Below are 11,529 nucleotides of genomic sequence, written 5' to 3'. Positions count from 1 at the left end.
GGAGGAAGAGGAGGAAGAGGAGGAGGGAGAGGAAGAGGAGGAGGAGGAGGAGGAGGAGGAAGAGGAGAAGAGAAGAGAAAAAAAAACCTAACATAACCATAACAGTTGCCATACAAGAATGACAAAAATCAAAGAAAATAAATACACACAAAATCTTCCTGCCCTCTATTCCATTTTTCCTTCCTTTCTTCTTTGCTCCATTCTTCTTCCATTCCTCTCCCTATCCGTTCCTTCTTTCTCTCTGCCTTCCTTTTTCCCAAAGGTGGTAGTAGCCCATGAAGAATAGGTTCAAATGTTAATAAGCAGCATGTTTTATGGCCGTGTATATATGAGTCAATATGCCCAGGCCAAACTCCTTATTGTCCTTAAGTTCTTTGTCCCAATTTCTTTTTCCTTTTTTTTAAAAACATGGGTTCTTGGGATCATTGTAGGTCCCCATGCTTACAAGGTAAGCACTTTTCTTACAAGGAAAACCGATATAGCAGTTTGTCATTGTGAGTAAATTGTTAAAACAGACTAAGCATTTAGCAGATCCAATAGCCCTTAGGTAGTACTTAATAAATTATTATTATTATTATCATTATTATTATTGCTATTATTGCTGTTATTGCTGTTGTTGCTATTTATTACTAAAATGGAAATCATAACATTTTAAAAATTTTAAGATCCCCAGAAATAATTATTTGGGAGTTTATTGGCAACACTCACTAAGTGGTTAAGTGCATTTCAATTATGGAAATTTTTTTAATGTGTGAAAACTCAGTGTTCAAATTTTTGAAACTTAACTTAGGCCTAGAGCACTTTCAAGGCAAATGCCTGCACAGCCGGGATTACAAAGGCCCTGAAGCCTTCCAGGGGAAGAAGGTCCTTGTGATTGGCCTGGGAAACTCAGCATCTGACATTGCTGTTGAACTCAGTCGTCTGGCTACACAGGTATGTAACATACAGGATTTAGGAGGTAAAGCTAGGATAGAAATATGCAATTAGGTCAGCACTGAAGGCTTGGGTTCCCAAGCATTATTACCTGTTTTATGAGACCTTTCAATCATGAGTGAGCCATTCACCCGGAGAGGGAAGACAGAGTCCTTCTTGCTATGAAGAAGTTTGCTCTGATAAAATGGAAGCAAAATGTCTGAATGTGTGTAGAAATGAGTACATAAACATTTAATTTTTTATTCTAATTTTATATTCTAATAACTTTCAAATCATTTCAGTCCTTAGGCTCTGTCTTTATTTTTTTAACAGCGTTTCTTCCTGCCTATCTAGTGAAAGACTCAACTTAGCACTAAAAGAGATTTACTTACCACTCCAGCTCTGGAGCACCACATGATCTGGCTCTTTCCATCATTCCTTCAGTCACTCATTCAGAAGCAAGGACTCAGAAAATGCCGGGCACTATTGTGTGTCAGATCTACATTAAGCAAAAATTACAGATATGGGTTAGACTAGATCGTGACCTTAATGAACAATCAGTGGGTGGGGATGAGGCAACAGGTGCAGGAACCATCTACAAAGGAAGTGCTGAGTCTCCCAGTAGAATTAGGTGTGGCAGCAACACCTCCAAGAACTGAGTCCCGACTTAACCTGAACAAAGTCAAGGAAAATTTCCACAGGACTCAAGTTGCTGCGACTAGTAGAACCTGAAGAAGCTTGGCATATTTTTAAGCAAGCAGATACTAAGTAAACTAACTCCTAAATAAACATAAAGGAAGCTTTGGTTGTTGAACATTTTTTATAACCAAGAATAGCTCTAAGTTATCAGAAAGATAGCAAATAAACCAGCAATTGACCTGGCATGTTGAGATGGCTTCCATGGCTTGAGATGTTCTGTGCGCATGTTCAGGGAAGACTAAAAAAAGGGGAGAAGGGACAGAAAACAGCATTAAATCTGTGGCATCCCCTCAATCTAATTCCAGCTACCTATTTAGCTGCATTTCCCTAACTCAGTCCAACCTCTTCCATCATCCAGAGCTACTAGAGCTAACTGTGTTGACTAGTCTCTAACTAACTGGCTATCTTACTCTCTGAGCACATAAAAATTTAAACAATCACTGTTAGCTATAGAGGCTTCTTATACCAGGTGTTGTGCCTATAATTCTTTGAACAGTTCTACATCAGTCTTTCTGACTGTGGTGAGAGAGGACTCTCGCCTCCCCTTAGATGTAAATGTGGCATGTTCATCTAGACTCATTTCCTAGAAAGTGTTGCTAAGTGGATACTGAAGGGAACATATAGATATGACTCTAGAGAACTCTGTCATGTTTACTTGTTTGTCACTGAAGAATGCTGAGATCTGTCTTGCCTCTCTCCACCAGGTCATTATCAGCACCAGAAGCGGTTCCTGGATCATGAGTCGGGTTTGGAATGATGGGTATCCTTGGGATATGGTATATGTTACCCGATTCGCATCCTTCCTCCGGAATATCGTTCCTTCTTTTGTCTCTGACTGGTTATATGTCAAGAAGATGAACACATGGTTTAAGCATGAGAACTATGGCCTGATGCCTTTAAATGGGTATGATAAATAATGCGTATTGTCCATTCAATCTAGGAGCGTACTGGTTTGGATTGTTTACTTCTACCTTGTTCTTCCTTTAGTTATCTCATTGAATCTAGTGGGATTAAGAATTTTGAAGGTGGCACAGTTAAAATGACAGATCACGTGCAGGTTAGAGATTAGTGGAGGAATATACATAGATATGCTAAGTAGGGGTGGGTTAGGTAAACTGATTGTCCTGATAAGCAGAACCCATTTAGCTGCAACCTATTGTCCAGAACTTAAAGGACTGAACAAACTGGAACTGGATTTTTTTGAAATATGTCATGTTTATAGGTAAGAGAGGATACAAGTAACAGCATCTACTTCTGAAGATAGTAACATTTAGAAAGATAAATGTACATTTATAACTTACTTTGTAAATTATAAAGACTTAAAACTATGTGTTCTTCTTGGTCTCAGATCACCTAATGTGCCTTTAAGGACTGTCTACCAAAGTACTGTCAGTCAATGTGTCTCAGCAAGTAGGAGACTCAGAACAAGAGTGACCAGTCCCTCCCATGTCCTGCACACTTTGAAAGGTCATCAGGAGGCAGGGAATGTGCAAAGCAATGGAGCTCACTAGAACTGACGTGACCTGTAAAATTAGTATGATTCATTTATTTACTTATTTTTCAGATAGCGCTCAATACACCATATTAGGGAAACATTGTAGATAGAAAAATCAGTACAGCTGAATATTTGGTGGATAAGAAATGTTTCACAATGAGATTTTTTCCCTTCTGGTTTATGCTAGCAAAAAAAAGATTCAGTTTGTTTAGAGAAACATACTAAGGAAAAGTGAAGAGGAACTGTAAATCAGAATGCCAAATGCCAGGTTTAAAGAGCTAGAGCCTCCTTCCAAAGCACTTATCCTACCCAGATTTAAGAACTGCTCTGACTCTCAAGAAAAAGTAATGTTGTTTTATATTTAGTCTTTTGTTTAACATAATAAAAGTTCCAAAATTTGATCCAATCAAAAATGGTTTTATCTTACAAGAGTAACTACAAATTATACTGGGGTTTTACCACTTAGAAAAAAAATTGCTTGTGAAAACCACTCCTTCTCAGAACTAAGCTCCCTCCTTGAAAGGGTTCCAGGGCCCTAAATTGCAGCTGGCACCTTTTCATTCCTCCCTTTGTTAAGAAGAGAAGAAAGAGAAAAAACAGGTATGCTGTAATCTACTTGTTAGCTACCTTATAAGGCAAAGGGAGAGGGGACAGAGTTACAGAGGAGAGTAACAGCATAGAAATACAAAAATAAATACCAATATAAACAGAAATACAAAAAAAATCAGTGTTTTTTATGTATGTGAGATACTTAGAGAAAATTCCATTATCTCCAAAGGAAACATAAGTCAACATGAAGTACATTTCATGAAAATTTTTACTGCCAGAATTTTGGAAAGTACAATATCAAAGGTGATTTCTTTTTGTGTGAACACAAAGAACTTGGCAGAAGAAGCCCAGGCATGGTGGTAAGATTAGTAAGATCATCACCAATCTGATTTTGACATGCAAGGCCTTTGAGGTATAATAGTAGTTAACATGCAATGTTCTCGAAGGTGTTGGCTATTATTTTAGTAGCTAGTCATCCAGTGATAGTATCTCTGGAAGGACGATTCTGTCATCATCCCATTTATACACAGAGAGAAACAAGTGTAGAGCAGCACCAGTAGGTAAGAGATATAGCTAGAAATAAACCTATGATGTCTAGGTTTAGAATCTTTCTTATTAACTAGTTCATTAATCTAGAATTGGTTTATATTCTCATCTATTAGATGAGTCTCCAGAGAGCATAAATACACGCAATCTAATTTTAAGTTTCAAAGAGCAATAAGAAAATTTCAGACATAAATTCTTAGAAATATTCACAAACAAGAAAGTAATTTCCACCTGAGAAGAGCCTGTATGGGCCCTCGTGTTGGTGCTTAATTGATCAAATCTAGGTGCAATGGAATGGGATGTTGTGGGGATTTGATGGAAATGACTATTATGCTTGTGGTGCTTGTCTTTCACATCTGCACAGCCCGCTCAGGAAAGAGCCCGTGTTCAATGATGAGCTCCCAGCCCGCATCCTGTGTGGCACTGTATCCATCAAGCCCATCGTGACCACGTTCACAGAGACCTCTGCCGTGTTTGAGGATGGGACCGTGTTTGAGGCCATTGACTGTGTCATCTTCGCCACAGGCTATGGCTATGCCTACCCCTTCCTGGATGACTCCATCATCAAAAGCAGAAATAATGAGGTCACCTTGTACAAAGGCATCTTCCCTCCTCAACTAGAGAAACCAACCATGGCAGTGATCGGCCTTGTCCAGTCTCTGGGTGCTGCCATCCCTACAGCTGACCTCCAGGCACGCTGGGCTGCTAAAGTGTTTACAAGTATGTGGGTCATTTTGTGTTTCATTCATTAAGGCAATAATTGCCTGCTCTAAGCTGATGACTGTACTGGGGATCCATTGGGAACAAGACAGACATGCGACTTGACCTCATAGATGGGAATGGAATGAGTAGAAGATGTTACAGCAGGAGAAGTTTCAGGGTATTGTAATGAGAAGAATTGCCCTGGGATTTATTCATTCCATCTACAACAACAACATAGATAAAGTCCTAATATGAATAATCACTCTGAATGTATGAAGAACCAGAAACATTTTTTAAAAATAAAAGGCAGGGAGTGGCACAAAATGAAGACAAACAAATGCCTGGTGAGGCATCATAAGCTGAATCAAAGAACTTGATCTTTTGACAATGAATTTGGGAGGGGGTGCAAGGCTTTGTGTGAGATAAAGGATACAGATGGGTAACTGCAGGGATAAGGTACAAATTCTGCAGGGCAACTGAAGCCAGGGTTAGGGTTAGGGACATGCTAGAGAGCTAGTGTTACCTCTGTGTCAACCTCATATGCTTCTTACACTGTTGAAAGCCTTCTTCCCTTCCCTTTCTCTACTGTGGACCACATGGTCTCAAGGGGCTACAAGAACTTTATGTGGGGAACATATAGATTCCATGGAGAGAGGCAGTGACTTAAATATACTGATTTAATGCAATTGCTCTAATACTATTGACCATCATGATTATGGAAAGTATCTTCTTATTCAATGCCTAAAAATATTAACAACATAAATGTAACTTCCCTAACATACTGCTGACAAAAATTTATAATGAGGAAAATATAAAAACGAGGAAAAAATTAAATCATAAAATGAGTTTAAACTTCAAAAAAAAAAAACCACTGTAGATGTAAACACTTCTGTTTCAAATATGTCATGAAGAACTTTGAAGTTGAAGTTTTCCATCATCAAATCTTGAATAAGGATACTCACCTATAAAATGCTTCCATTGTCTTTTATTCTTAAAGCCTGATAGTGTGCCCAGAGACTAAAATTTTATGAGAAGGTTGCATACAGTTCAAAAACCTAGAATATTAACATGAAACAAAGGACATCAGTTATTCATTTGACAAACATTCATAGAATACCTGTTGCACCGGAGGCAGTAATGGATATACCCATCAAATGCTTTTAGGACCAGGTGTTTGCTTAGCTTCCCATGTAATTGTCTACTTGTTGTTTTCTACTTCAATGAGTTTTCTTCAAGTGCTTTGTCAAGAACCCAGTGGAGTTTCAACTTATAGTTGGCACTTGATTATCTCCTGGGAATAAAATGTTACAGCCAACCAGTAAGAAAACATGCATTTCAGAGTTTATGGATATCACTATTTCTCTACTTTCAATTAAGCTATATCCTGACATCACACTATTTCCTCTGCTAACAAAGTTTGAGTAAAAGTTAAGTTTATATATATCTTTTTTAATTATTTTTTTATAAATCATTTTATTGGATGTTTTATTTACATTTCATATGTTATCCCCTTACTCCATCCCCCCACCCACCCAGGAACCCCCTATCCCATCACCCCTCCTCCTGCCTCTCTGCGGATGTACCCCTACCTACCCCCCCACCCCCACCCAAATTCCCACCCCCTGGGGCATCCGGCCTCCATGAGACCAAGGATCTCTTCTCCCACCTATGCCCAGCAGGGCCCTCCACCCTTACATATACAGCGAAAGCCATGGATCCATTACTGCCTCTGGTGCATCCATGCCTAGAATGGAAAAATGTGTTGCCTATTGGATTATTTCATAGGGAAAAGAAAGAATCAAAATAATTTTCTCAAATAAATATAAATTCTAATAACTCATGACAAAACCGAAATTATAAAGAAATAAGTAAAGCTATATATGTAAAGTACACACACACATACATACACAAATATGTGTACGTATGTGTGTGTGTACTTTACATATATACAAATATGTGTATGTGTGTGTACTTTACATATATACAAATATGTGTATGTGTGTGTGTACTTTACATATATACAAATATGTGTGTGTGTGTACTTTACATATATACAAATATGTGTATGTGTGTGTACTTTACATATATACAAATATGTATATGTATGTGTGTGTATGTGTGCACCTGTATACATATGATGACTGTCTACCTTCTTTGAAAAAAAATCCTACTTTCTGAAAACAGTTACTAATTATTCAGCAAAATATTTCTGAAACTTTTTTTTTTAAAAAATAGTTTTTTCTCATCCAAAATTTTAGTCAATATATATTTCTTATGGTTAACATGTGAATTTATGCTGGTTTCATTAAAGATGTATTTCTTGTAAAAAAAAAAACCTACAAAAAAAGGGGAGAACAATTTTAGGGGTGACAGGTAAACCTGAAAGGAATTGGGGGAGCACCTAACCAAATGATGTTGTATGAAATTCTCAAAGAATTAATAAAGACATTGTATTGAAAAAAAAAAGAATACCTGTTGCATGTAGAGAGCTGCCTCCTTATCACTTTCTTAGGTCACAACTCCAAATCAAGCAGACAAAACAATCTGGTCCCTCTCCAGCTAGTGAAGCACACAGCAGATAATAGCTACAGGGTGCTAACACACAGAGTCAGGTGCTCACGGTGCCTAGGCAGTGTTCATGCACTGCAAATATCTTAGTAGCCTTCTTCCATTGTTACGGAAGTAAGTAGATTACAGACGGTCCCAAGTGATGATGTTTGCACAACAAGCTAAAGCTTCTCTGCCATTCCTTATTAACCACCCAGCTGAACGCTGACACTGCAATCCTGTGACTGCCTCCTCTCATTGTCTTCATCACTTGCCGTGGAGTTTAGTACCAACTATTGTTCCAGGTCATTACTTGAGGGATACCGCATTCCATGGCATGAGGTGCAGCAGAGCTATGCTGGGGACCAGGCTCTTCGTGATGTTACATAAACATCATGAAGGGTTGGGTGACTTAAGGCTACAAACATCTTTGCTGTGATTCTTACACACAGGCCAGCTTTTCCATCCCCACACATGCACTTACCTCTCTCAGGCCTCTGTATTTGTGAATTGTCATTTGTCTAATGACACCAAAGAGAGTTTTTCTTAAGACAAAACATTTTATTAAATAAGATCACTTTTTTATATAATGAACTCACAAATAAAAACTTCACACAGCTAAATTAAGATAGCTACTCAGAGACCTTTTTAGGCATTTGTTTCATAAATGATGAATTCCATTCGGTGTGGTAATACAAAACTAATTCCATTGTCTTTTTTGGTGTTTCTCTCTACACACGTTTTCCAGACACATGTGTCCTGCCAACTACAAATGAAATGATGGATGACATCGATGAGAAAATGGGCAAGAAACTCAAGTGGTAATCAATTACACTTGCTAATCCAATAAGTTCTGTTTTTCTTTATACATTGAAAACATCAATAAGGTCATTAATGTTGCCAGCAGCAACTGTTCATTATATTTTAACTCTGGCTATACCTGTTCCACATTAGGTGGAGAGACACTTTCTTCTCCTGTCAACTTAAGAGACAGTGGTTGTGCCCTCCAGGGGACATGTGGTGAAACCGAGGTCTGCAAGTAGAATTGGAAGCCACAAGCTTCCTATAAGTAGAGCCCCTGGGCACTGAAACCATCCTGTATCACAAAGCACAGTATTGAAACCATGGAATTGTCTGGTTCAAATGTCCATAGAGATGAGGCTGAGAAATTACCCTATGTCTTTTCCCAAAAGCACCTGCTCTGGAAGAAAACTGGCTGGCTAGAAATTGAGCAGCAGAATCTAAATTTGGCATTGATAAACCAGAATTAGAACTTATGTTCAGTTTAACTATCTGAGAATATTCTGGAAAGAAAAGAGGGATTCACCTCCAATTCAATACATGCTTTCAAGCACAGCAAGTAGAAAGGCCTTTATGTGGCTAGATTGTAATGTAGTTTTTCAGGTTAATTATTTCATTTAAAAATTCCTTTTAAATTACCTATCAAAATCAGTTGAAAGTATAATTAACCACAAATGACTACTGGATAAGTAAATGACTGTGTAGGAAGCTCATTTCTTCTTTCCAGCCTTCAACATAACATTCAGTGACTCTCCCGGGGTAGACATCAGCTCGAAGATCTAGAGGAGAAAAGAAATGGAGACACAGTCCCCACTTAGCCTCATCCAAGTCAGAGGGAAGATCTCAGGTGTGAACACTCCTGGTGCTAATAATTCCTTTAGAAGTAAATGCAAATAAAAAGAAGGGGGAGAAAGGTTCAATCACCAGTGACAATCTGTTCTTTAAGTCACACAAGGTCACACTCAATCTGAATGTATGACATAATTTATCTTACTGCACTGAAACTGTGTAAAATCTAAACTTCAAATAAACCTGCCTAAGAATCTAACATCAGCAGACTAGGTGTGATGTGCAAGAGACAGAAATTATAAAGTTAAAGCTCTGTTTGCAACTATGACAATCATTTTGTTTTTCTGTCCTCAGGTTTGGCCAGAGCCACACTCTGCAGACAGATTACATCACATACATGGATGAGCTGAGCTCCTTCATAGGAGCCAAGCCTAACATACCCTGGCTCTTCTTGACTGACCCCAAGCTAGCCCTGCAGGTGTACTTTGGCCCTTGTAGTCCATATCAGTTTCGATTGATGGGACCAGGGAAGTGGGATGGAGCTAGAAATGCCATCCTGACCCAATGGAAGCGGACGGTAAAGCCAACCAGGACAAGAGCTGTTGGTGAAGCACAGAGACCACATCATCTTTACGACTTGCTACGAATGCTTTTCTTCCCAGTGTTCTTTCTGGCTATTTTACTCACCTTTTATTAATAACAAAGTCTTCCGGGTGCCAGAGTCCAGCCTAGAAGTGTAATCACTTGAGTATAACACACAAACACATGTAGGCACACACAATTGCCAAAGGCCCTCCTTTCCTTCCGGCAGATGTGAAATGCATCCTGGATCATTTGACTCAAAAGATAAATAAAATGAAAAATACCCAGACTGTCTGTTTCTGATGAGAATCTTTTCTTTAATAGGCCTTTCACATGTTGAATTAAAGTTTGGGTGTTTAAGATAAGGAGGGGGGAAATAGAAGGGAAGTTGCAAAGGCATAAACATAGACTTTCAGGCTAGACAAAGTTTAATGAGCTTTGTAAGGGGGCTCATTAGCTTGTGTATTGTAGTATAGCAACCAATGTGTTTTGCACAATATTAAATGAAGTATTTGATAATAAATAAATATAAGGAGATAGAGTTGTACCAATACAGCATCTTATGTGTAGCTCATGTGTAGCTCATGAAGCTTATGTGTGTGTCTCAGTGGCAGAGTGCCTGCCTGGCATAAACAACACCCTGTATTTAATCCCAGGACTAGAGAAAATGGAAAACCATTCCGACTGTGAACTTGAAAACCACGATGGCCTCACTGATGAATCCATTAAAAGTTTGAAAAATCGAGGATATAAATTATGAAAAAAATCAGAAAAGGCAAAAGACATATTACTCTCTGATTAATTTTATGAGACTGTCATCACTCTGAAACTTAAATCAAAACCACAAAAAATTAAATCTAGATCAATATCTTTCATACACATATACACATACAAGCATTATAAACAAATGCAAAATAAAATTCAACAGTCTATAAAACGAACAGCATACCATCAAGTAAGAGATTTCAGGAAGAGGATGCTAGCTTCATGGTTAATATAGTTCACCATACTAATAAACTAAACTAACAGTGAGGAAACCATTTGAGCTAAAGATATCTTAGATGCAATGCCAAATGCAAACACTCCATTAAAAATTATACGTTGGACTCCATCAAGATAGAGAATAACCCCAATATCCCCTTGTGGAAAATAGTAAGTATATAGATATCTTTGACATCTATGCTAATTTTACATATAATAAAAGAAAAATGAATATCACAAACTATCAATTTGGAGATAGAGAACACAGAAGAAAAATTGTATTTGAGAAGAAAAATCCATAACAGTCTATCCGAGTTTGGTTGTAGGAGAGACACATTTTATCCAAAGGTTCAAGATGGCTTCAAACAAGGAGTAGCTCCAAAGTGTTTTTGTGTATGCTTATGTTTGTGTGCCCATGCATATACATTTGATTTGCTGTTGTTACATTGTGTGTGTGTGTGTGTGTGTGTGTGTGTGTGTGTGTAAGAGAGATAAGAGTAGAGTGTGGAACTTCACAATTACAACATTTATGGCAAAATGAAATGTACTTTAGTAAACATTCTATCCAATCAAATGGATAATATTGATTTTAAATAAGCTCAGTTTCATGTAAAGCTATTCTCACCTCTTGTTCACTTGGTCCTGGGTAATAGCAGACATGATCATAACCTTTGTCATTTTTACTAACCAGGTAAATAAAACACAAGGGATCACTTTAGAGTACCCAAGGGCCAGGGACATTTAATTCTTAGGCTTTATAGCTTAGCCTGATCGATGTGACATCTATATTTGTGTATATGTAGGTTCTGGGTAGGGTATATCAATAATTAAATCTAACGTAAGGACTTTACAAAAATAAGTCATTAACAGAAGAAAGAAAGAAAGAAAGAAAGAAAGAAAGAAAGAAAGAAAGAAAGAAAGGAGGG

General features: G+C 37.9%; 1 protein-coding gene across 1 annotated transcript in view; it reads left to right on the top strand.

Moving 5' to 3' along the window:
* The window catches only part of LOC114614763 (putative dimethylaniline monooxygenase [N-oxide-forming] 6), a 22,758-nt gene extending 12,849 nt beyond the window's left edge, over positions 1 to 9,909 (top strand). Inside the window, exons 4-8 of the mRNA XM_028760369.1 lie at positions 791 to 933; positions 2,316 to 2,515; positions 4,566 to 4,921; positions 8,199 to 8,271; positions 9,395 to 9,909. Coding sequence (XP_028616202.1) covers positions 791 to 933; positions 2,316 to 2,515; positions 4,566 to 4,921; positions 8,199 to 8,271; positions 9,395 to 9,737 — 1,115 coding nt within the window. The 3' untranslated portion in view covers positions 9,738 to 9,909. The remainder of the gene's footprint in view (positions 1 to 790; positions 934 to 2,315; positions 2,516 to 4,565; positions 4,922 to 8,198; positions 8,272 to 9,394) is intronic.
* The last annotated feature ends 1,620 nt before the right edge of the window (positions 9,910 to 11,529 follow it).

The sequence above is a fragment of the Grammomys surdaster genome, unplaced genomic scaffold, assembly GCF_004785775.1.
Source record: "Grammomys surdaster isolate TR1022 unplaced genomic scaffold, NIH_TR_1.0 130, whole genome shotgun sequence".
Taxonomy (NCBI): Eukaryota; Metazoa; Chordata; class Mammalia; order Rodentia; family Muridae; genus Grammomys; species Grammomys surdaster.
Note: the sequence above shows the minus strand (reverse complement) of the source record. Positions and strands in the feature narration are given on the sequence as shown.